This window comes from Lampris incognitus, chromosome 13 (assembly GCF_029633865.1).
Source record: "Lampris incognitus isolate fLamInc1 chromosome 13, fLamInc1.hap2, whole genome shotgun sequence".
NCBI classification, from domain to species: Eukaryota; Metazoa; Chordata; class Actinopteri; order Lampriformes; family Lampridae; genus Lampris; species Lampris incognitus.
The window spans coordinates 41,091,880-41,119,410 of NC_079223.1; the positions used below are offsets into that span (position 1 = coordinate 41,091,880).

Below are 27,531 nucleotides of genomic sequence, written 5' to 3' on the forward strand. Positions count from 1 at the left end.
AAAAAGCCCCCCCCAGTCTTTTTTGGATAATGTTCTGTGGACAGATGAGTCAAAAGTTCAACTTTTTGGAAGACACCGGTCCCGTTGTGTCTGGTGTAAAACAAACACAGTATTTCACAATAAGAACATCATACCAACAGTCAGACATGGTGGTAAAAGTGTGATGGTGTGGGGATGTTTTCCTGCTTCAGGGCCTGGAAGACTTGCCATCATTGAAGGAACCAATTCTGCTCTCCACCAGAACATTCTGAAGGGGAAGGTCCGGTCAGTGATCTGAAGCTGATGACTAATGCGGTTATGCAGCAGGACAGTGATCCAAAACACAAGAGTAAGTCCACCTCAGAATGGCTCAAAAGAAACAAAAAAATTAAGGTTTTGGAGTGGCCTAATCAAAGTCCTGACTTGAACCCCATTGAGATGCTGTGACAGGACCTTAAACAAGCAGTTTACACTAGAAAACCCTCCAATGTCACAGAATTACATCAATTCTGCAAAGAATGGGCCAAAAGACTGATCTCCAGTTATAAGAAATGTTTAGTTGCAGTTGGGCGGCACAGTGGTTAGCACGGTTGCCTCACAGCAAGAAGGTCCTGGGTTCGAGGTCTGGGATAGTCCAACCTTGGAGGTCATCCCGGGTCATCCTGTGTGTGGAGTTTGCATGTTCTCCCCGTGTCTTCGTGGGTTTCCTCCGAGTGCTCCGGTTTCTTCCCACAGGGAGGAAGTACAGGGATATATTACTTTTTCACTTGGGTGATATGGGTGTTGGATAATCTTTTTCCTTCTTTAAATGAAACGATCATTTAAAAACTGTATTTTGTGTTTCCTCAGGTTCTCCTTTTCTTACATTTGGGGCAGCACGGTGGCCTAGTGGTTAGTGCTGTTGCCTCACAGCAAAGGGTTCTGAGTTTGAACCCCAGGCTGTCCCAGGTCCTTTATGTGTGGAGTTTGCATGTTCTTCCTGTGTCTGCATGAGTTTCCTCTGGGTGCTCCGGTTTCCTCCCACCATCAAAAAGACATGCATGTTAGGGTTAATACTCCTGTCTGTGCCCCTGAGCAAGGCAATGGGAAGAAGAACTGGAGTTAGTCCCCGGGTGCTGCAGCTGCCCACCGCTCCTATACAAAAGGATGGATTGAATGCAGAGAACAAATTCACTGTAACCTGTACAATGACAAAATAAAGTGGCTTTCTTCTTCTTACATTTTGTTTGAATATCTGAAACCATTCAGTGTAATAAATATGCAAAAATAGAGGAAACAGGAGGGGGGGAAATACTTTTTCCACAGCACTGTAGACTTCAATAAGGCCGTAGCACATTAAGTCAGAACAGCATGAAAAAGAGTACACTGTGAAAGAAGGAGAGGCCAAGGCAACAGAACTGGAGGAGATGACGATAACTTGAAGGTCGAAAGAGAGAAGGAAAAAAACTTGCAAGTACCAGCGGTAGAATAACAGATGAAGGCTCTGAACATAATAAAAGAGTGTCATGAAGAAAAGGGAGGCCCTCCGGAGAGAGACACCGTGAGGAGGGAGGCCCACATTAAAGAGATGCTCCTCAAGCAAGAGAGACGAGAAGAAAAGAGGAAAAAGAGGAAAAAAGACGGGGCAGGCAACACCGTGAAGCTGGCAGTCAAATGAACAGCTCGGCCGTAAAATCAATATCTCAAATGTAGGATTGGAAAAACAACAGATTTAGGATATAGCCTCGGTCGAACACCTGTGTGCCAGATATAGTCTCTGGAGACTCAAGGTAAATGAAGCAAACAGTTTACTGCTGCACCAGCCGTTCTCTTTACACATCACTGTGGCTTTTTGCATTAAGCCATCCAACAACGTGACATCAGAGACAAAGAAAAAGAAGAAAAAAAATCGAAAACAACACTTTTCGTTGGGTGTGCATGTATGAATGTGTAAAAAGCTGAATGTATTTAGAAGACGTTTAAAAAGTTAATTTCAGGTTTGACCAGCAGATGTCAATGTTTACTCACCAAAATACATATCCAAGAAGGCTATTTTACATTAGCAGTCGATGTCTAAATAGCACAGGTAGTAATAATAAGCTGCAGAAATGTCTGAAAATATAAGTAGTGAGTGGGCATGATGCTGGGAAGGATTTCTATTAGTTTTTTTTTTTACATATAAAGCATTAGCAGAACCCCCCCCCCCCCGATGTTATGGGTATACCTTTAAAGATACAAGTAATAATTATCATTAGTAGTAGTAGTAGCAGCAGCAGTAGTAGCAGTAGTAGTAGTAGTAGTACTGGTAATAGTGGTACTATACTACTACAAAATGTTGCTACTATTATAACAATACTAATAGTATTATTACTATTGTTATAGTAGTTGAACTATTTTGTCAAGATAAATGCTTGAAAGTAGTAAAAATGGAAAACTGACAAAAACTGTGCTGCTGTCAATCATATTTGTACACATAAGTTTGATTAGTTATTGCAGTGATAATCAGTTATTACTGGTTATTACTGCAATAATTGAACTCATACCAGACCAGACACCAGTTATTAGAGCACTCATATTTGTATGGCTGGATGCCATTTTACTATAATTGTAAATGTCTTAAAATATCTTAAAGAACAAGTGAATGAAGAAATTTAATTAATTGCAGATTAAAGCTTAATGTGTAGGACAGTAAAAGTGCTCACAACAATATTAAAAGCAACAGCATCAGCCGTACTAATAATGAAATCAACGTCTTGCAAATACCTCACAGTCGTTAGTTTTTCTACAAAAGCCAGCCTGTGGAGATTGTGTATCTTTGTCTCAGTTTTTAGAAAATCATTAATTCAAGATGTTTCCAGGAATATTTGTTTAAACGGTACAATTTGCTAAGATGCAACTTTTTGGCTTTTTGTTCAATTTTTTATCTACAATAATAACACAACTCATCATCATCCCATTATTGTGATGAAGTGGAGGATGATGATGAGGGTCAAACACTGTGTCTTTCCAGGTTGGATATGTCCTTAGTCATAGATGATCCCCTTTGATGGGATTTCCGCCCCCTCCAGAGATTGATTCATCCAAGGGCTTGGGTTGAAGAGGATTACGTGTAATTTGTCCTAAGGATCCACCACAGTCAACTGTTATTTCAGTCCTACATATTCAGCAGGGATATGGCAGTGGCCTTTATTCTGAGTTATTTAATTCTGCTGTCTGATCCTTCAAACCTGGTCACACAGACAAGAAGCTATTTCAAATGATGACGCACTCATCTCAGAAATATAATTTGTTGATCTTAATTTATAAGTTATGTTAAATGAATGTACACACAAACTACAACACATTATTATTATTGTTATGATTATTTACCATGCACAAGTAGACAGTACACCAATGACGTACGGTCAGGGTAAATCGAAATGGCTGGAGCGAATTCGGGGGGGGGGGGCAGCCGGGAACCGCCGCAGCCCCGCGACGCGAACCCGCGTCTCCCGCACCACGGGTGACTACGTTAACCAGTCGACCCTTTAGCCAAGGGGCTAGCGAGTCCATCCGTGATTGTCACAGTTTACCTAAGAACTTCGGGTACATCCGGATGCTTACGTCCTACTCAATCATTAGTTAGCTGCTAACTTATCCGTCCGAAATCTTAATTTCGTCGGAAACTTCAATGAATCAAGCAGGGCAAAAAGGGGCGTTCAGGTATCAGCGCCGTGAATCAGTGTAGTCGGCATTTTGAACCGGGTGATTTCGCTGTGCCAGCTACAGGTGTGTTAAGGAGGCTCAAGAAAGGAGCTTGTATCATTGAGCACGCACACACTTGGTCGCCATTTCTATAACTGAACTTTATTTGCAGGTCTCTGCACATACATACAGGCAGTAGCTGTATAGCGCCCCTACAGGCCATTATCGGTACAGAGCTGTCCCCACACTGCGTGGAATGAGTACTCCAAACCTACACCCAGGCTATGTGTGTGGGAGCGCCGGGGGCGTCCTGCTGTCGCCCCTCCGCCAGCTCTGGACTCCTCTGATAATGAGACGGATGTCAGCAGCTGCCTGCAAGAGCATGACTATTGCGTGGCCCCTAATCCTGCCGCTTTGGATGATGCCCTGGCCCAAGACGAGTCAATGAGGAAACAAATAGAAGTGCTGCAGAAACAACTAGAGACCGTCCAGCTACAGTCCAAATTCTGCCTGAGGCGATTTGCAGGTTCCGATGAGGACATTCGGTTTTACACCAGGTATGTCTGATTTGTATCATTTCATTTAATTGCCCCTGCCAGCTAGCGCTAGCATAGTTCTAATGATGCCGTTACTCACGCGCGTAGCCGTTGATGTAGCTCGAAATCTTAAACCCCTTTTATTTTTTGCTCGTCTGAGCTACCGAGGAAGCACTCACGATGCGATGTACATCGTTGACCGTGATTTTATGGAGGTCCTGCAAACAGCGAGTGTAAAACTAAACCATCCGTTCTCTCAACAAACCAGACCGGAAGTTCTTGTGCAAGTACTCGCACGTCGGAAGTCGAACGACGCCATTTTAGGCACCCGGGCTATTAGCCTTCAGGGGAAACAAGGAAAGCACCGGCTCACCAAACCGGGGAAACAATGTGGCGCTCTTACACCTCAGTGGGGAGAAAGACCAGCGGTTGGCGAGTGACGCATCTTGACGTTTCCTCAGTGATTTCCGGAACATCGAACGACCTTATCTTGGCAGTGACACTCTTTCGACAGAACATTCAAGATGAGGTAAATGTGTCCGTACAAGTCTTTGAGACCACTGACACAACCAACAAAGCGCAGCCATCTGTTGTATTGTGGTATGTCGGCCAAAATGGAGTTAAAGAGGCATTTTTGGGATTTAGCGATGTAATGCTGTGTAATGTAATGATGTGAGGCAATGGTGTTAGTCATTTCAGCCAGGGGGTAAGCGGCCCATGGCCATAAATACTAGCGGAGCGGACACTGGCTCCACCTCCTGAATCGATAGCCACGCCCATTTTTGATATCGTTTTAATAAAGTAGGTATATTAAATACTTATATTAAGTATAATAATTACTCTATTAGAAGATAGACAGTACATACCTGTAAACATACCAGCCAGCAGCCCACATAACGCCGGGGTGGCCAACACATTTCAAAGATGAACAATAGTGTAAACTACTAATAAGACACGTTAGCCCCTGGCTAACGGGTCTGACCCTTTAGTCGAGCGGTTAGTGATGTCGCCTTGCGGTACAGTACACCTAGTATCGAATCCCGCACCGGGCAAGAAAACAACCGCTTACAATAGGCTGTCCTTTAACCCGACTGTAAGCGACAAAAAAAAAACAACACCCACGATAAACTAACTCAATGTCTAAAAATAGCTTACTTCACGCGGGGATGCTGGAGCCTATCCCAGCAGTCATTGGGCGGTAGGCGGGGGGAGACCCCCCCCTCCGGACAGGCCGCCAGGCTATCACAGGGCCGACACAATTTTTCATAATGATGAGGTGGACATGACAGTTGCATTACGTCTAGCACGCAATCGAGTAGCTCGTTCTGGATACTGTTGGACGTGTAACAATAGGAACTATTGTTAGGAACCATTGTTTAGTTCCTTGTTTACACAGGGGTCGTTTAGGTTGTTGCACCTGGAATAACGGACCGAGCGTGATGCATAACCTTACGTGCCGAAGTTATTATTAAAGTTTATAGCCCCGTGGGGTTGAAACGAGTTGTAACGTCTCATTAGTTGAAGGTAACAACACACTTTAACATGGTGGCAGCGGCGGACGACTCGGTTTGAAGTTTGGTGCGGAAAAGTTTCTAGGAGCGGGAGAGCGGTTAGTGTTCCTAAGCAACGTTCAGTATATGTTAGCACTTTGCAGCAAAATGCAGAGTAAAACCGGAACTAAGGAAAAAGAAATATGTGAGTAAAATAACAACTGAATCTGAGAGTGATGAATATGAAGATATTATCACCTGTGTAAAAGAAACTGAGAAAATGAAGAAAACTCAGCTTCTCTATGCTGGCATGCTTCTAGGCAAGGACATGATCAAATTCCAAATAGACTGTGGTGCCAGTTGCAATATCATCCCAATTAACCTGCTGAATCCAGATGCCAAATTAGAACACACGAAGAGTGTACTAGTAATGTACAATAAAACCAAATTAAAACCACTGGGAAAATGTAAAGTGAAAATAAGAAACCCGAGGAACAACAAGCTATATCGCTTAGAGTTCCAGGTGGTGAATGCAGCTGGTACAGTGCCTCTGCTGGGTAGGAGAGCCAGTGAGGCCATGAAATTGATAAAAGTGCAATATGAAAACATCATGACAATAGACAGTATTGTCACAACAGAAACAACAACAGGACAGTGGATAATGGGACAAATTAAAGATGAGTATGCTGATGTGTTCATTGGCGATGGCTGCCTCGAGGGAAAATACAAAATAGAGGTGGACAGCACAGTGAAACCAGTACAGCTGCCAAAGAGGCGGGTCCCAGTCGCCATGATGAAACCACTGAAGGACGAGCTACAGGACCTACAGCAAAGAGGGATCATAACACCTGTGGAATGCAGTACAGATTGGATCAGTGCAATGGTGGTGGTACAGAAACCAAGTGGGAAACCAAGAGTGTGTATCGATCCCAAGCCTTTGAACAAAGCTCTAAAGCGCAGTCACTTCCCACTGCCAACCATTGAGGACATTTTACCGGACTTGTCAAAAGCAAAAGTGTTCACAGTGTGTGATGTCAAGAGTGGATTCTGGCATGTGCAGCTGGAGGAGGAGTCCAGCTATTTAACAACATTTGCCACTCCATTCGGACGTTACAGGTGGCTGAGGATGCCAATGGGGATAAGTCCGGCCCCAGAAATCTTTCAGAGAAAGCTCACACAAGCGCTGGACGGTGTACCGGGCTTGTACATTATAGCTGACGATGTACTGATCACAGGCCAAGGGGAAACACAGGAGGAAGCTGAGCGTGACCATGATGGAAAACTGAGACTGTTTCTTGAAAGATGCAGACAAAAGAACATCAAGCTGAATAAAGACAAATTCAAGCTGAGACAAAAGGAGACCACATACATTGGACACCGCCTGACGGCTGATGGACTCAGGGCGGATCCAGAGAAAGTGCTTGCCGTTGAGAAGATGCCGGCACCGACTGATGTGAAAGGAGTGCAAAGGCTGCTAGGTATGGTAAATTATCTAGCCAAGTTTTGTCCCCACCTCTCAGACCAGTGCATAGTGTTGAGAGATTTGACACACAAAAACAGGGAGTGGAACTGGACAGCACAGCATGAGGAGGCTTTCCTCAAATTGAAAGAGACTATAGCAAAGGTCCCAGTACTGAAATATTACAACCCAGATGAGGAACTCACAGTGCAGTGTGACGCTTCAGACACAGGTTTAGGCGCAGCGCTCATGCAGATGGGTAAGCCAATAGCATTTGCAAGCAGAGCACTCACTCAAACAGAGTGTGGGTATGCACAAATAGAAAAGAAGTTCTTAGCAATGGTTTTTAGCATGGAAAGATTTCACCAGTACACATACGGCCGAAAAGTGACGGTGCAAAGTGATCACAAGCCGTTGGAAACAATAGTGAGAAAACCTCTACTAAGTGCACCCAAAAGGCTGCAGGGAATGATGCTGCGCATACAAAAGTATGATCTAGATGTAGTATATGTGCCAGGTAGAGACATGCTGCTAGCAGACACTCTGAGCAGAGCTTATCTTCCTGAGAGTGCACCGGATGCAGAACTAGAGACTGTCAACATGGCACAACACTTACCTATCGCAGCAGACAGGCTACATGATATACGATCTGCCACAAAAGAGGATGAAACACTGCAGCTTCTCATCAAAATGATGCAGCAAGGATGGCCTGACGATAAGTCAAAAACACCAAGGGAAATCAAGCCCTACTTCTCATTCCAAGAGGAGTTAAGCCACCAAGATGGAATAGTGTTCAGGAGTGAGCGCGCTGTCATCCCTGATGCATTGAGGAAAGACATCACTTGCCGCCTACACGCATCACATCTGGGTGTGGAAGGATGCCTACGGAGGGCTAGGGAGTGTGTCTACTGGCAGGGCATGAACGACCAAATAAAATCATATATAGCAAAGTGTGACATCTGTAGATCAATGGACATTAAACAACAAAAAGAAACACTAATGTCACATGATGTGCCAAGCAGGCCGTGGGCAAAGGTGGGCACGGATCTGTTCATGTTTGAAAACAAAGACTACCTCATAATTGTTGATTTTTTCTCAAATTTTTGGGAAATAGATTACCTGGCAGATACCAAGTCAACCACAGTGATACGGAAGCTGAAAGCTCATTTTGCCCGCCAAGGTATCCCAGATATTGTAATCTCGGACAATGGCCCACAGTATTCGTCACAAGAATTCCAGAAGTTCAGTCGACTGTGGGGATTTCAACATAAAACCTCATCACCAGGTTACCCGCAAAGCAACGGCAAAGCTGAGTCAGCTGTTAAGACAGCAAAAAGACTCTTGCTCAAAGCCAAGGCTGCTGGACGGGATCCTTATCTCGCCCTTCTGGACCACCGCAACACACCATCACAGGGTACTGATACCACACCAGCACAGCGGCTGCTCAGTCGCCGTACCAAAACACTACTGCCAACCAAGGCAAGCCTGTTACCGCCGAAAGTTGTGCAGGTGAAACAGGATTTACAAAATAACCAACAACGGCAGAGGGCATACTACGACAGGTCGGCTAAAGACTTGGACACGCTTGCCCCAGGTGAATGTGTGAGAGTTCAGCCTCTCGCACCCCACACTGGCTGGAGAGTGGGCAAGGTGCTGAGGCCGGTCGATAGGAGATCCTATGAGGTCCAGCTGCACACGGGTGGTGTCATCAGGAGAAATCGCAGACACCTCAGGCATGCACCAGGGGCAATCTTCACTGACACTATGGACATGGAGATCAGCAGCCCCAGTCAGCCAGAGAGTGTTGAACCCGGACATTCAGAGAGTGTTCCTTCTCACAGTGTCTTAGCAGGAAACAAAACCAAGGACACTGGTGACAGGGCCAACCCTGTTACCACCAGATCAGGCCGCTCTGTTGTGCAGCCGCAGCGATACAAAGACTTTGTGACCTCACATAGATGAATGGATCTGTAGCACTAATGGACTTTGGGGGGGGCATGAATGAAAAAGAAAAAAAAGTGAATCACAAATGTTGTGCAAATGTATTAAAGGTTCTAAAAAAAAAAGAAGAAACTGAAAAGAGAAAGGATGTAACAATAGGAACTATTGTTAGGAACCATTGTTTAGTTCCTTGTTTACACAGGGGTCGTTTAGGTTGTTGCACCTGGAATAACGGACCGAGCGTGATGCATAACCTTACGTGCCGAAGTTATTATTAAAGTTTATAGCCCCGTGGGGTTGAAACGAGTTGTAACGTCTCATTAGTTGAAGGTAACAACACACTTTAACAGGACGTACCTTTGAAGACCGTTGCCGTTGCTAGGTGCTCCTGCATTGCAGCGTCCAACGACGAAACCTAATCCACAAGACCACGGAGGACGCCAGGGTTATCGGATCATGCGGTCTCGTCGTGTCCTCTAAGGGCTAGCTCAAACGCTCCGCAGAATGTTATGCAGTCTATACGCTTTGACAGAATGTGCCGGTTTTGTGTCCGCCTCCTTATTGTGATGCCGCACACTCGCATGGTAGCTCTCCTCAAGCTGTGCTACTGTAAACTACCCATAAGACACGTTAGCCCCTCGCTAACGGGTCTGACCCTTTAGCCGAGCGGTTAGTGATGTCGCCTTGTGGCGCAGTGCACTCCATATCGAATCCCGCACCGGGCAAGAAAATAACCGGTCACACTGCTGTTAGCTTGACCGAGCACGGCTAGTTTCATAGCACCATGTAAAGGTGCTTCGCTTGACTTGTGTTTCTGAGGCCGTTCTGAGAAGCGCTTCAGATCACTCCGCCCTGCGTTAGTCCCCTTGTCCACCGGAACAACAGGTACGGGAAACGGAAGACTGTATTCCGTGTTGAGCAGCCACATGGCCATGTTTTCTTTTCATACTGTAAACTACTAATAAGACACGTTAGCCCCTAGCTAACGGGTTTGAGCCTTTAGTCGAGCGGTTAGTGATGTCGCCTTGTGGTGCAGTTCACCCCGTCTCGAATCCCGCACCGGGCAAGAAAATAGCCGGTTCCATTGGTGGCAGCGGTGGGATCCGGAAGTGTGCAGATCCTCAGAAGTCTCTTCGGAGCGCGGGAATAACAAAGCGCGAGGGCGCGCTTCCGGGGAGGGTGACGACTGTAAACTACTAATAAGACACGTTAGCCGCTAGCTAACGAGCTGACCCTTTAGCCGAGCGGTTAACGATGTCGCCTTGTGGTGCAGTACACCCCCCGTATCGAATCCCGCACCGGGCAAGAAAATAACCGGTTACACTGCTATGTTCGCGAAAATGCCCTGTTGCAGGTTTTCCCTTTGTGCTTTGTTCGCTGAGTAATGTTAATGTCTGGTCTATCAGGGCCAAGCTGCTTAGTTACAAACTTGTCTCGTAATTGCAGTCATTCAAACCGTTTTTTTGTGTTTTTTAATACACTACACTGTTGGGACACAGCAGGTGCAACGACGCTGGTCGCAGTAGTCTACGTGCGCACTAACTCAAGAAAACGGCAGAGGGCTGCAGAGTACAGGTGTAGGGAAGACTCGTTTTCTGCCCCAATGAGCCTCCGTTGGCGCTTATTGCAGTTCCCATCTTTGACCACAAGGCGCCATAATTGCTGGCGAAAGCGGGGCGCTGAGGTCTCCTGCCCGCCCCAATATTGCGCAACGCACTAATCGTCAGTGAAATGACGATTTTAACTTTCAAAGATCAAAAGTTGTTGACTAGTTTGATTCATTTGTTGCACAAAAACTAGGTAATATTTATTGCAATGTAAATCATGATGTATTAACGTGGAAAAATAGTTTATGAGGAGGAACTATGTTTTTGGGTGGATGGTTTTTTTTTAAGTGTGGCGCTGCCCCACCTGCCCATATGAACGAGCCGCGCCTGTTCTAGAATTCTGTGGCAGTTGGAAGAATGGAGAAGGATCAGATTGATATAAAACATTAGAGAGCACATAAGGATGTAATTTGGATTTGTGAATGCCCACTGCCTACCCAGCCACTGACCTCACCGCACGTCACTGCAGTACATTCACTTTATACCACAAGGCTATACATTATGATATAGTGTGTGGTCTATTCAAGCACTTTAAGCGGTCTCAAACCACAAAAGGTCCATTTGTTTAAAAGATTTTCATTCTAAAATAAATCACTGCACAGGCTCATTTTGTTCACAAATATGTACAACTTTGATCAGAGATGACACATTATAATCAATATTCTTTTAGTTCCACCTCAGTTTTTTTTTGACCCAGTGAAGAAAATAAAAATGGTGACATTGAGGTCAAAACTACTGGACTCAGGCTAATACTAATCAAAAAGGGAAAAAAATGCATCATACTTTATTTTACATTTGTCTGAGCTGTAGAAAACCAACATGATGCTCCCACTATAGACTGGAAATCACAGTTAAGAATATGAAACTCATTTGTTGAGTCTTGTCATAACCTTTCATTCCAATCAAGTCCACACATGTTAAATATTCGGTTGATACTACAAAATGTGTAAAAGAGATCTGACAGTCTGACATCAGTTTGGTCTCTTTTTATTATGATGATCCATATTCTTACACCAAATAATCATGCAATGTTCTACTACATATTTACAACAGTTTAAGCAAACCAAATGCCTATATATATACGTATATATAAACATGGTAAAATATAAATACATTTCACAGGAAGAATGTCCCGAGAACCGCAAGGCTGGTGGCCACCATCACCTTCAGGTGTTACCTGACAACGTCCCACAACAGAACAATAAAATAGGCCGCCCATCAAACGGCTGTCGTCTCATTTTACCATTTCTTGTGGTTCCCAGCATGCCTTTCCACCATGGTTGTCCCTTAATGGCAATTTTTCACCTTTTCTCGTGCGATACGTCGAAGCTGTCCACGAGCATTCGCCACTACTTCCCAAAATGAAGTCCATGAGCACTGATGATCTAACTGTGACCTTAAATAACTGCTGGAGTAGGAGTCCAAAGATAGCGTTTGTCATCCCTGGATGACAATAGTCGTATTCTTGTCCACATTGACAGGAAGTAGGAGGTTCGCTCTTTTGGTTCTTTAGCTCCATTTTGGCACTCATTCGCCACATTACTCATTGAGGAGATTAATGGCAAAACAATGACCATGTTGTGTTGTCGTATAAAACCTGACAGTCTGTTTTGCCGCAGCGATGATTTCAGTGTGCCAGTTCACTTAGTTGTTTTTTTTTTTTTTAGAGCAAGTTCTAATGGAAGGACTTACATAATCCAGTCGGGGTAAAATGCACTCTGCTGCTGTGTCGCACATCTTCATTTCATCATCCAATTGTGTTCTGATTCTGAATGTGAAAACAGTTTGAACATTCTGCAGATTGTACCCAGATTATCAAGTTGGATCCTTTAGACAATCAAAATATGGACTTAATCATAGGATAGCCTTAGTTTCAGCAATAGCGCCTCATCATAGTAAACCAAAAACCCAAAAACAAGAAAATGGAGAAAAAAAACAAATCTTGATAAACATGCAGAAAAAACAGAAAGGTAAATTAAACCCTATTTTTTTCTTACATCAGTAGAAACCACTTTGTCAGGCATATTCAGAAATCCAAACGGTTGGATTGCAGTGCACTGAAGCCAGACTTGACTTGGGTGTGCTTGATGGTATTATAAAGTTCAGAGGAGATAAAGAAGAAAAACCTGTACAATTCAGATATAATCAACATAAATGGTTTTAAACGGTACCAATGCTTCAATAGATATTAGAGATAAAGAATTGCATTGTATACTATACATAACGGATAAATACAATTTAATAATGGAACTTGTGAGACTTGTATTATGGATTAAATGGACAGTTTACCCTGCGAAGCTTTAAGAGAAATGTCATGACAATATCGGAAGAGAGCAATTAATAAACATGCGTTTCTGATCGGTATCTAATGTTAGCACTTATCAAAATATGAAGTGTCATTCTTCATGCTCTTGCAAGAACTATCTTTTGAGAAGCTCTATGATGGTAAAATATACATTTCAAAATGTCGTTGAATTGGCGGAGTTAAGAAAAAAGTTAATCAGGAAACAGAAAATCTGGAAAAAAATTTAATTAAATGGGGCTTTTTGGTTCTTTGGCTCTCATTTCTTGTAAACGCTTCACCTAGAATGAAAATATATATAGACTCGTCTCACCACGGGATGCCCGCATGACCAAAAGATCAGGGAACAGCACAAGAAAAGAGACGTAAGTTCAAACTTGGCATGCCCAAGAATTTTCTGAACATTGTACGGATGATGACATCTCGTTGAAATGCTGCAGCTGTTTCATGTAGTATGTTCATCGCACAATATCCAAAACTCATCTAGCTTCAAATAGTACTGCTGTATGCATTACAAAAAAAAAAAAAACACAGTGAAAAACACTACCAGCAGCGCTTAAGAGAAATACTGCATATATATCACTATAATAGGCTACCTGTGTGTCCAGGTGGTGCTAGTATATATGTACACACCATTCTATTGCCTTATTCCTGACCAGTTGAAGGTGCTGGCAGCTGCCCTCCATGTAAGACAGTGGGAACAGAGTTGAGTGCATTGACAACCGATGTAGATGTCCATGATGACCTTGGTCTGGGGTCAGTTTCACATAATACTGCTTAATGCAAAGGCCACTCGATTTTCACTGTCCAATATAGAAAAAAAAGTGAGAGAGAACCTTGAAGATAGAAAAACATGCGTAACACGTTAAAAGTAGTTGCAGGAACCATAAAAGAACAAAGAAGAAAGGGAGATCGGCGGATAGAGGAAGAGCACAACAGGGAGAGGAGAACGAGGGATGACAAATCTGGGGAAAAAGAAATGAGAAAATGATCACCCTGACGTGACTGGTTTGTAGTTATAGCCAGATCTCTCTCCCACCAACTGCAGGCAAAGAGGAAGAACTTGTTAGTTTTACAGTATCAGAATGGAGTTGGCACTGGCATCTGCTCTTCCTCAATAATGCTAACAAATTCTGTTAGAACCCTTATAAATTACTGCTCAGTCATGTCCATTTCAGACAGTAAAAATATAATGTACGTTAAATCGTCAGGGCTGACACAGAAATTACTAAGATGAGAGATGAAGATTGGCCAGTTTTTTTCTTTTTTTAATTTGGACCATGACTGATGGTTTATTTCTCCTAAGGTCCATTCGAAATCAGTTAACCTCATCTGTCATAGGCAGATATGAAATACAGAAGTCAGTGGTAAGAGCCACAGCTGTGTAGCATTTATACTACTTCTGTAGATTTTGTTACCGTCCAATAACTGACATTGTGTAGTAAAAATGAAATGCAAGCGTGACCTTCATTTTCATCAGCAACGCTTTATGGACTTATCTTACCCTCACTCATGAATCCAAGTGTACAAAACACACTCACAAACTTCAGAAAACTCACAAATAATGCTTACATACATACAACAAAATACACCTTCCCACCCACCATATGTGCTCTCTTACACACCGGTGCACATGATCCACCCTTGTGAGTGCTAAAAATATAGGTAGTATGTCCAGTAGAGCAAATTGACCATGACGAAGGAAAGTGGGAAGGTGACTCTGGAGTAGTTGTCTATGTAGTGGGGGTTTTCCACATGACAGCAGTTTACAGAGCGGTGGACAACCTTGCGGACGACAGCCAGGGCCGTGACGCAGCAGTTTGGGGGCTCCTCGGGTGGCCCCTCCGGGTTGGGCTCGCTGCCTGAGGGGCTGACAGCGACTAGTTCTGTGGAGGTGGGGGGGGCCACAGGAGTTGCAGTGGTCTCCTTTCTCCTCTTGGCCCTGGCAGATTCACTGGAGATGGTGGTGACGATGCCGTTCATCTCTTCGTCGAAGTCACGCATGTGGTCGCCGTACTGCAGGAAAGTTGAGGGGGAGAGGGAGCACAAAGACATGAGAGTGGAGAACTCAACTGATGATCATCTGAAATCAAAGGGCTTGGGTCACTTCGTAAACTTACCAAGTAGACGGAGAGCTCAGAAACTGAGAGCTGACGATGATGACAGTGATGATGATGATGACCACAAAATGAGGGTTATGACCATGACTGCAACAGCAACAATGACCACAACAATGATGTTACTGACAAGAACGCCATAACGGTTGTCAGGATTAGGGTTTTTACCATGAGCATGTTGGAGTCCGTGTGGGTGAGGGTGCAGAAGTGGGCCACGGCGTACTCAATGAGCGCTCCAAAAATGAAGCTGAAGCAGATTCCCAGGTAGACGTCTATGGCCTTGATAAAGCAGTTAGCATTGGGCAGAGACGTCCTGGCTCCCATCATCAGAGTGGTCATGGTCAATACAGTGGTCACTCCTGCCGTAGAAAATACATCCAGGGACACACTAGTGAGTCTTGTGAGCGATGAGACGACTATGAAGACAACCAGAGTACAGTACTCAAACACTCTGGCAAGTGTGTGTGTGTGTGTGTGTGTGTGTGTGTTTACCTGCATGACTATGTGCACACTGTTTGCCTATATGAACACTGGTGTACCGTTACAGTCACATAATAGGGGACAAAGAGAAAGGGACAGACAGAATAATAGATGGCAAGAGGGTGAGGCTGCAAACGAGAATTTTTAGTGCAGGAGCATGCCATAACCCTGCCCTACAATACACAGTACAGCATTTTTTGATTTTTGATTTTGAGATACTTTATTAATCCCCATGGGGAAATTATGCTCTGCATTTAACCCATCCTAGCTGTGTAGCTAGGAGCAGTGGGCAGCCGCCATGCAGCACCCGGGGACCAACTCCAGTTCGTCTTGCCATGCCTCGGTCAAGGGCACAGACAAGAGTACTAACCCTAACATGCATGTCTTTTTTTGATGGTGGGAGGAAACCGGACCACCCGGAGGTAACCCACCGCAGACATGGAGAGAACATGCAAACTCTACACAGAGGACGGCCTCGGATGACCCCCAAGGTTGGACAACCCCCGGGTTCAAACCCAGGACCTTCTTGCTGTGAGGCGACAGCGCTAACCACTGCGCCACCGTGCTGCGCAACTGCACCAATCATGCAAGATCGAACATGCACACGTCCTGTGCACTGACTTTGTCTCAGCGTCAACTCTCTCCAAACTCCTCAACACAATAACAGAGGTGCATATCCAGCCTGGCATTTGTGTCTGGAAACTGGATTCCCTAAGCGATAGACTGGTCAGTCAAATTGAACAAGCTGACATTGTGTCCTCTGTCTCTTAGCATAGGCGCTTAATCCTTTTTTTCCCATATCATATAATATCAATCTAACATGTAACATCAATAATCTCAATCCCAAATCAAAAGTGAATAGAGTAATCACTTAGTGTGGTAGCAGTGACCTCTACTTCAAAACCCTGGAGATTACACTGGATTTCAGGCACACAGTAATTCCAGAAATCCCTATTCATATTAATAGTGGATGACATGCCATCAAAAAAAATGTTTAAATTCCTCAGAGCCAACAATCGCAGCTCCCTAAATTGGCACATCAATTCAGATTATGCCATCCCCAACACACAAAAAATTGTATATCCTTAGTAAACTTAGAACTTTCCAGTTTATCTGCATATCTTGGTTAACTTTTACACAGCCACCATTCTGACTTCCTTCATCAGTCTGGTATGGAAACACCTCTATTCAAGCACAGGGAACCACATGTAGGGGAAAATAAAAAATAAAAACAACAACACGTTATCTCCAACAGAGATCGGCAGCCCTGGCCTTTGCTGAACTGAATCCCTTTACAGCTCCACTGCACCAGAAAGCATACTAAGAAACGAGAGTTCACCCCCCCCATACACACATACAGAGAAAATCCATCATCTCAGACAGCGCCGCCCTACTGGAAAACACTTCAAATTCCTTACACGACTTCAAGAATAGCTTTTAATCTGGACTGTAGCTAGGAAATAACTCAATATTGATCGTCTTTCAATGGTATTGTATTGGGATGAAGTGCAGACATTGTCATATCGTGATACATAGTTTTGTTGTCTAAATTAATGATAATGAGACTGTGTTACCTAAAATTTCTGACAAAATGAGGTCTGAAATATTTGAGGGAGTATTATTTGAAAAATGGTTATAGTTTGACATTATACTTTACATTACCAAATAGTTCAGTGTGATGAACCTCAGCTGGAATCTTAAATGTGGTACTTTTGTATATTTAAGCAGATTATATATATATATATTATAAAATGACTTATGATCATCATGATAATAGCATCCATATCACCCAGCACTAATCCAGATTCATAACCATTGTGATACTATAAAACTGATTCTCATTTTTGTCATAAACATGCTCCTGTGTCTATATTTTAGCATAAGACAAACTTTCAAGCTCAGTCTATATACACAACACTTGCTAGGGATAAGTAGCTAGAATAGCAGAAGAGTACTTCCTATCTGACTATAAATAATTACATAGTGTAGTTCAAGTATCACAGAAAGGTGAATCAGTTCATCTGGACACAGTGTTTATTGACAACCTCAGTCTAAACTGACTGCAGGTATCCCCACACTTATAAACAATACAGTGGCATAACGACAGAAACCAACGATCAGTTTCATATGCAAATTACCGTGACCATGAACTAGAGTTGCAATGACCATGTGTACTATTCACAGAGGATTTGGGAATAGTTGCAATCACAGCATTGTAAGATGGTGACAGATGTACCCCCCCCCCTCAGTTAAGGGATAGTCATTCCCTCTTCTCATAGATGGCCTCTTTGACTCTCCATTCAAACCAGCGTTCCTCCCTTTCAAGGTGGATGGGTGTAGACTGCGGAGTCCTGGCCTGATGCGTTAGCTCTCCTGTGTTGTGCCATTCTCTTGGCCAGCTTCTGTTTAGTTTCTCCAATGTACAAGTCACGGGAATCCTCCTGGCACTTAACAGCATATACTATATTGTTCTGTTTGTGCCGTGGGACCCGACCCTTGGGGTGGACTAATTTCTGGAGTAGCATGTTTTGTGGTTTGAAAGCAACTGAGATGCGTTTTTTTGAAAATACGCGTCTCAACTGTTCTAACACTCTCGCCACATACGGAATCACCACAGGTTTAAGCTTAGACAGCTGTTGTCCTTCTCCTCGTTTCAATCGTCTGCTGCACTGTTGGGTATCTTCCTGGCTTTGACAAATGCACAGTTAGGATAACCACACTTAACCAGGGCCTGTTTAATGTAGGATTTCTCCCCTTCCATGGCTGCTGTGTCAGTGGGGACGTTGTCAGCTTGGTGGTACAGCGCCCTGATGACTCCTAGTTTGTGCTCCAGTGGATGATGAGAGTCAAACCTTAAGTACTGATCAGTATGTGTTGGTTTACGGTAAACATCAGCAGTCAAATGTCTCCCATCACCAATTTTAATTTCACAGTCCAAGAAGGCTAATCTATCATTTTTCACATTCTCCCTGGTGAACTTGATGTGTCTGTCCACAGAGTTAATGTGGTCAGTGAAATGTGGTGCATCCTGAGATTTAATTTTAACCCAGGTGTCATCCACAAATCTGAACCAATGGCTAGGTGGTGTCCCTGGATAGGACATCAGAGCCCTCTTTTCCACTTCCTCCATTGACAAATTGGCCACTACAGGAAAGACTGAGGAACCCATAGCACACCAATGCTTCTTCTGCCTATAGTACTGCCCCCTGTATGTGAAGTACATGGCCTGAAGACACAGCTTCAGTAGCAGACACACTTGGTCGGTGTTAATGGTGGTCCTATTGCTAAGGGCGGGGTTGTTTTGTAATTTCATATGGACTACCTCCACTGCTTCATCAACAGGAACGCACGTGAAGAGAGACTTCACATCATAAGAGACCATTGTTTCACCCCCCTCCATAATGATGTCCCTCACCTTATCCACAAAATCCATCGTGTTCCAAATGTGATGTCATTACTGCCTACCAACAGGTTAACAATAGATGCCAGAAACTTAGAGATGTCATAGGTCACTGAGTTAATCATACAAACAATAGGCCGTAATGGCACATCCTGTTTATGTATCTTAGGTAAACTATACAGACTAGGTGTAGCTTCCCCTGGGTATAATCTATAGTACAACATCCTGTCAATAGCACCGTCCCATTCTAACAGCTTCAGACAATCTATCACCTTTTTCTTGTAACCACTTCCTGCATCTCGTATCAGTGGCTCATAAGTATTTATGTCATTAAGTAACGTTATCATTTTCTCATGACCAAGTTATTTGGGTGTTTGAAACTTCCAAATATCAAATGATAAAAACTGCCGCAAATATACAAATATACAGTCTACTACTACAACTTATGGCTGCTCCCATTAGGGGTCGCCACAGTGGGTCATCCGTTTCCAATTTACAAATATACAGTCTGAAAAAAAAAAGAAAAAAAAATCTTCAGACAAATATACAGTCTGAAGATTTTTTTTCTTCCTCCCTACAGATATTCAGTAAAAATAGTGCAGGTTGGGAAAACAGTCCAAGTGAGAAGAGAGTGTTTATTTGTCTTACCTATACAAATGCGTGCAGGAACAGAGGACTGTGATATCCAGAAAGACACCCAGGAGAGGACCACCAGCAGACTGGATGGGACGTAGGTCTCCAGGATGAAGTACAGGATGCTCCTCTTCAGTTCAAAGTGGAAGACTAGCTTCGGGTAGTGGCCTGGCATAGGAAGACATATTTAATGTGGGGCAATATACGTAGACAAAGAGATCACTACAGTCTGCAAGGATGACAAAAACAAAGTGTAAATATCTGTTTAATCATATAAATATGAGTATTTGTTTTGATGTTCAGTCTTATCATTAGGCAACCTAAGGTTAAGGCATTTTTGAAGAAGTCATTTTTACCAGTTTCATAGATGGCCTCTGAGACAGAGGTGTAGTGGTCCTCTACTGTGTACTGAGCCAGCCGCAGGGTGTCTAAGCCACTGACCGACTCATTCCCTCTTGTCCAATAAAACATGACGTCATTGATGTTATAGCCCCCTGTACAGCACCATAAGAAACGAGTAAAGATTGTTATTTGTATATCTAAAAGTGTTTTTGCGTATCACTTAAACATAAAAACATGACATATGGCACAACTGTATTTCATCAGAGAGGTCAGTGTAGTACCCCCCCCCCCAATCTGTGTGTAGCAGTTTGGGATTTAATGCCTTGCTCATTACTATTCATTAACAATTCACTCATTTTTTTGCCTATCTTCCTCTAGGCCAGTCTGTTTTGACCTTATGCAGATGATGGCTTTGAAGAAAAATATACTAGTTACGTTATAGGAGGCACATTTTCATCATTACCACAAAATTAAACACTGGACAAAGGAAATTTTCAGTAATTAGCCCCTATTTTATAGGAATCTGGTCTTCTCACTGTTTAGTTGTCTCTGCAGCTTGAACCATAGACCGACCACCAAAATGCTAAGTGGCAGCAAGTGCTGGTTGATGAAAACTTTGTAAAAGAATTCCAGATGGCATTACACCCCCCGAGTGGTAAATAGATAGGGGTTTGCAAGATATAAGATATTAAGCTATTACAGAACAGTTCACTGTAAAATGATGACAACTGTATGTCTGAAACAACCAAAATCAAGATGTATAAAGTGGTGTTGATATTCTGTTACATCTTTAACCTATGATCACCGTGGAAACAAGCTGCCTCCCCCCCATTTTCCTCAAGAAACCCTTTGACGCTCAGTGAAATTAAAAAAATACACTAATGAAATGTAATTGTGGGGCTCATTCAATGCTATAAAGATAACGGAATAAAATGAAGGCCAAATGAAGAGCTCAACTCTGCCTTGTACCACAACAAACTTATCATGCATATTTCACTGGGCCCTAGAGATCCTTCATAACCCAAATAAAATACAGAATAAAAAGGCATGCAAAATGAATTGCTGCCAACATTGCCACTGCAAAGTGCAGCAGTGCTTCTCTCTGCACTGGTAGCAAGTTAATTTTTCATAATTCAATGCTGCAATAATGAGAAAAAAAAACAATTGCTTAACACTTAGAAAGATATAATTCTTAAAGCGACAGAAGACAACTTTTTTGCTAAAACTTATCTTTATGAAGTAAATGTTGACTGCACAGTGTAATGGCTATAGAATAATGACACCATCGGCATTTAGATTGGGCCCCTATAAGCCTCGCTTTCACTATGCAATCTATCTGCCACCGGGTACGATCTCACGGGAAAATGGAAGGCTCGATTTACTGCACAAAGGAAGCATCAACCATTGCGCAACCAAAATGGGCAGAGGATAGCACTTTTGTCTTCCCACGTAGCTATCCCCTGTAGCAGAAATGGTGAATGATGGAACAACTGAAGTGACAGTGGAAACTCTACCAGGCAAGAGAAAAAGAACCGCATTGACGGAGGAGGCAAAGAAGGCGAAGAGGTAGAGTGATAGAAACAGAGGTAAAACAAGAGTGAACCTTAGACAGACATTCACTTGATGGAGAGAGCTCCTCTGTTGTATCAAACTCTGTTTCCCTGTCAAGATCTGTTTCCCCTTAGCCACACGAAAGCGTGTGCATGGAAACAGGTTAGCTATCGGTTACGATTAGGTTAAGTTAACCATTAGGTTAAGCTTAGGGTTAGGTTACAGTTAGGTTAAGCTTAGGTGAGGCTGAGGTTTAGATTGGGTTAAGGTTAATCAAGCGTCCTGGAGTTGTATCGAACTCTTTCTAGGGGGAAACATATCTCGACGGGGAAACAGAGTTCGATACAACACCCGGACTTGAGAGGGTTCCAAACCGACATTCAGTTGGCATTCTTTTTACTGGATCAGTAAGTAACAGAACCTGTCTACTTATTAATACTACCAGACGTTTTACTCTGGCTTTATCATAGCACTGAGATTGGGGTATATAGTTCAAATTGGGATTCTTATGGTTGTTTCTTGCTTTAGAGAATAGCCAGGCTGCTAATAAACGGAAAATGATCCGGTGGTTGTCTGTGACAGCGGCACTAACAATAAAAACACTTGGAAATGCTAGGGTGGGGGGAGTTGAAAAGTTGTCTACAGCTGCTTTAATAGGCATGTTTAATAATGAGGAAAAGTAGGTTATGTGCATTAACAGGGCTACAACCCCATGATGTATTACTTCAGCTGATCTGCAGAGGGGGGTAGCATGTAAGAAATTTTGAGGACAAAAGTACAGCTGAGCTGATGTGGAGTGCAAGCTCTTCTCCTGTACACCAAATGCTAAGTAATTTACAATTCTTTTACCACATTCTAGTTTCCCCGGGACGAAGAAATTACATGCATGAAGGCGAGGGATGTGTTATAGACCAGAGTATGCTATGATGCAATGAGCACAGTCGTCTGATGAATTACAACAGTGACTCTGATGAGGAAAGGCCTTGTATAATTTCAGTCTTTTCTGATGGAACTTATATTAGTAGAACTCCTCATTATTTTCATGACCATTAGGTCTCACCCTAATGTACAAACTAGAGATTAAAATAGTCCGTTTCATCCTGTGCAATAGTGTGGAAACTGTTACATCAACAAATCACAGCTTTCTAAGGGTAACGTCCGACCCGCAAAAATGCAGCGCCTCACAGCACTTAGTTGGTATAAGAGTGGCCTCTGCTCATCCTTGAAATGGTGCTATTTTTTAAAATGGCTAATTGAGGCTTTTAGGAGTACATCTTTCTCCAAACTCCACTGTGGTTAAATAATAAAAAAACACCAATCAGAAAATGTTGGAACCCTGTCTGACTTGAGGTCCCTTCAGAGCCCACTAGTTATTGCACCACAATCCCCATCCCCGGCTAAACACCCCTGTGCCCTCCCACAGTAATGCTCTCTTTAAACCGTCCCCTGTGCACAGAATCCTAAGAAATAAATCCTTGACTTCATTCAAGCAAATACAAGAGAACGAGAGAGAGCGAGAGCAAGAGAGAGATAGAGATTTTTTTTTACTTTAAAAAGGTACATTTATTCCGAATACATTACAGTCCAACAGCTGATACTCAAACACAATCATCTCTTTATAATCCAGCTCATACAATAAAAAACAGCTTCAGGGGGGAAAAAAAAGACCACTGAGTAGTCTAAAAAAGTATTTGTAAAAACAGAATTTCAAAATAAAATAGCCCAACATAACAAACACAAAATCACCTCAGGGGGTTTGCAGCAACACAACATCCCGTCCTTAGACCCTCAAGTTGAATGAGGAACAACTCCCTAAAAAAAAAAAACCTTTAACAGGGAGGAAAAAAATAGGAAGAAACCTCAGGGAGAGCAACAGAGGAGGCATCTCTCTCCCAAGACGGACAACGTGCGATGGATGTTGTGTTTACACAACGTATATAACAAATAAATAAAATAAAAAGAAAACCAGATCTTTATCAACTCCCACTACGCACACTACCACCCCAAGTTCTGGGGTGTGAATGCTCTGCTCCCGTTGTAGGCCCTCGTCATTCTCGGCTCTCCTTCAGACAGTGTTTTACTTCGTAGCTGTAAAAAAGTCTCTTGTGCGGCATGTAGACCTCATGTTGAGCAGCTGAGCTACCGCCTCAGTGTTGTTGAGTCCCAATCCTGCTGAAGCCAGTATGCACTGTAGGGTGATGGTCGTGGTGGAAACCAGTTTCTGGGAAAATCCTGGAGAGCACCAGTCGTGGACAACCAGCCTGGCTCCATGTATCCGTGGCTCCTCCAGCAGCAGTAAGAGGAAGATCACCCAGTGCAACACACTCATCAACCAAAACCATCCGAGACATCATCAACGAGTTGCCATTTTACTTTCGGTAAGTTTTCTCAGTCTATAGATTTCCTGGTCAGTTAATGTGTTTACCTCCAAATCTCCTGTGTTTTTCATAAAACGTTTAACTGAGTCAACAAAAAGCTGCAAGTCTGGAAAGAAGCTTTCCACCGTGACTACGCTCAAACCCTTGGTGATCTGCAAAAACTTCCTGATTTCCAGGAAAGCATAGCTCCCTTCTGTGTCTGTGTATGAGGAGTTGAAACTAACTCACAGTCGCTTTCTTCTGTGTCCTTCTCAGATGCAGAGGATGATAGCTTTTTACTTCTTAAAACCCTCCTTGCTTTTAACTTTTTCTGTCTACCCTCTGTGGGCTTCCTTTTAGTAGACTTTTTTGATTTTATTTCCTCATCCAGTAGCATCTCCTCTTCCTCAATTACAGACTCTGCCGCTCTAATAGCAGCCTGCTGTATTTGCTTCTTCTGACCACAAATCATGTCTTGCCCAGCCAATTTGCTGTTCTCACTCTTTTCGTTCACTTTTTTATTCTGTTCATCCTTCCCTACCTGCTTCAGCTTCCACCTGGTCAAGTTCTGTCACTGTCTCATCGTGATCACCTTTTCTAACCCGCTCAACCTGCCCACCTTCCTCTCCTGCCTGCTCAGTCTGTCCGCCTTCCTTGTGTTCTCCAGCCTCGGTCTCTTTCTGTTTCACCGCCTGGTCCATTTCTCCTGCCCCTCGCTCCCCGGCCTCCTGTCTGCCCGGTGCTGACTCGGCAGCGCCGTCTTCAGCCGAAGATGCGCCGCTCGTGGCAGCATCGGGAGACGAAGGCGGCCCTCGAGGATCAGACCTACCCTCATTCCTGTCGGGACGAGACCTTATTAAATGCCCCTCAGACCCACAGCCAACACATTTCATCGTGCCGGATGTAACGAACACAATGTAGTCAAGTTCGTCGATCCTGAACGTAAGCTTCAGATCCAAATCCTCCGCATTCTCTCTCGGAATCATGAAGCCTTGTCTCCTATGGGACACAGCGTGTCTCAAGTGAGGAGACTTGCAACCCGAAGAGACCTTTTTACCGGGGACACTAGCTGTCCCTACCTTGCAAGCTCCCTTCTCTAAGGCGGCGTTACTCATGAACGGGGGAGGTGGTGATGCTCGTGGCGGGATTAGCCAGCGGCAGAACGGGAGTCAACGTGTCCTGAATCACCACCCCGCTGCCCACCACCACCTGCTTGGCTTTATCAACGCTATCGAGAAACGTGACCACTGCACCGTTCATCCTGGATGCTGATTTGATGCTTCCATATGCCACGTGTTCGCCTGCCGTGAGGCAGCACTCCTCCACCCAGCATTTGACCACCGGAGCCACTTTAAATCGCGTGCCCGCGTGTCAACTTTTCAAACGGCGTCCCTCCACCTCCCACAGCGGCCATATTGCCCCGCTGAGGGCGGTAGCACTGCTACCGGGGGAAAACAAAGTCCACTTAGAACTGTCACTGAAAAAAAACTAACTAAAATAAAACAAAAAAAGCATGACAAGGGAAAAGACGGACAGAAAAAAGCTCGTTATAGAAAACCGTTTATGCCGAAGCAACACGCTGCTACTCATCCCTCACTCACACTTCCGCTCCCAGAGAGAGCGAGAGAGAGAGAGAGACAGAGCGAGAGAGAGAGAGAGCGAGAGAGCGAGAGAGAGAGAGACAGAGCGAGAGAGAGAGAGACAGAGCGAGAGAGAGAGAGAGAGTTTGCAGATGGTTTGCCTCACATTATTTAAGCACTGTGGGAGAATACATCATCCTCTCTTACCTGACATTAACCTTTAGAGTCTTTTTATCTGCCAAGTGGGACTGAGGCTCTTGTTAGCCTTATTTTTTTTGACAATGAGTTCAGGGAGGGCTTTTTTCTTTTTCTTTTTTTGCAGGGTTCAGACTTGCTTTAGCCTGGCTGACTGTCATTAAGTAACACAGCCAGAAAAGCGAGGATGCATCTTGACAAAATATTCGGCTATGTGTCAAGTTTAAAATGGATTTTCTCAGGAGAAAAAAAAAACAACTGTCAACAACACATTAGCTTGAAACAACTAAAAATCGGCAGATCATTCCTTTTACTTGCAGATAATGGCAATTTATTAAAGAACATGCTTTGAGATACTGAACCAGTGTTGGAAACAATAAAATGTTCTCAATGCTTTAGAAAAGTTTCGTACTGTCGGAAAGAAGATATGATTTTAGGTGTGACGGCAAAATAAAAGTACTCATTAAGGTGGGCATATTGTTGCAGTTTACGTCTTGGCTGACTCCTCCAGCTTGTGTAACTGCTCAGAATTGAGGGCAAGAAATGTCTGATCCCAAAACCAAGATGTCTGAGGTTTAGTGGTGAAAAGGCTGTAGTGAAGAGTGTTTTTGTGACATTTAAAGTACCCCTCCACTCAAAAATTTGTTTTTCTTACGTTTGTGTCCCCTAAAATGTCTGGCCTCGACTATACCGACTTGTATCTGTGCAAAGTTTGCCACTAGAGCGGTATTTTCACAGTCCTCTACTGCAGGAGGAGCTGCCTGTGTGCTTCCCAAAAATCTGAGATTCAAAGGTACCCTGTGCAAGCCAGATTTGACACGTCACAAATCCAAAAACCAATCGCTGTATAATATGCAAATGTAGGGCGGGCAAAGAAACCTGAAACCTCCTGCGCAGAGCGGACTTGTCAGTACAGAGAGCGAATTTGCATTAGCATAGCGGAAGTTTTGCTGCAAACATGGTAGAGCAGGGGTCTCAAACTCAAATTACCTGTGGGCCACTTGACAGGTGGTCTTATGGAGGAGGGACGGTGCAATTGGGATGAAGAAAAAACGGTTTGACTATATATAATCTTCACATCACTTTTCAAATTTTTACGAGTTTTGACCTACATGTCTTTGGACATGTAGGTCAGGTGAATCGGCCGTACTAAATTGTCCCTTGGTGTGTGTGTGTGTGTGTGTGTGTCAGCCCTGTGATGGCCCGGCAGCCTGTCCAGGGTGTCTCCCCGCCTGCCACCCAATGCCTGCTGGGATAGGCTCCAGCATCCCCATGACCCTGAGAGCAGGATAAGCGGTTGAGATAATGGATGGATTTTTTTTCAGTTTTCACATGAATAGGTAACTATGTACATAGTGTAGCCTGGCCTAGCCCTACATATTTAGCCTACTTCTTGCCAGAAACCTGGCACTATTTCTGCTGACACAGGTGAGGCACATTTGTATTCAGGGACTGGGCAGTGGACACCCTGAGGACAGCCTGGAGATGTTCGCTGGTCAGTCTGGATCTATGCTTTGATTTATTAAAGTTCATAGTTGAGAACAGTTTCTCACACAGATAAGTGCTGCTGAAAAGACACATGACCTGCCTGAACAGTTTTGGACAACTATGGGAATGTTTTGGGAAGCCCCCTGAGAAACTGTCCAAGCATCTCCTGCTTTCCTTGTGCATCTCTGAACTTTGCCTTGAACTCAGTGTTGCATGGCAAGTCTATGAGCTTAGTTTGAAATGTGCTTGAAGCACCGTCCACATCAAAGGAGAAGGGGTCTGCAAATAAATGGAAAGTGGTGCTGTGAGTCTTAAAATCAGAAAAGCGATGCTCAAACTCCTGCTGCAGATTTTCAATGGCAGCCACATAGTCATCAGTATCTACTCTGGCACCGTCATTTGACTGGCATG

At 43.7% G+C, this 27,531-nt stretch overlaps 1 protein-coding gene across 1 annotated transcript in view; it reads right to left on the reverse strand.

Annotated features, from left to right (window-relative positions):
- Positions 1 to 14,597: 14,597 nt before the first annotated feature.
- Positions 14,598 to 27,531, reverse strand: part of LOC130122536 (gamma-aminobutyric acid receptor subunit pi) — a 123,731-nt gene continuing 110,797 nt past the window's right edge. Inside the window, exons 7-10 of the mRNA XM_056291466.1 lie at positions 19,964 to 20,101; positions 19,623 to 19,775; positions 15,263 to 15,453; positions 14,598 to 14,993 (exon numbers count right to left, since the gene is read on the reverse strand). Coding sequence (XP_056147441.1) covers positions 14,631 to 14,993; positions 15,263 to 15,453; positions 19,623 to 19,775; positions 19,964 to 20,101 — 845 coding nt within the window. The 3' untranslated portion in view covers positions 14,598 to 14,630. The remainder of the gene's footprint in view (positions 14,994 to 15,262; positions 15,454 to 19,622; positions 19,776 to 19,963; positions 20,102 to 27,531) is intronic.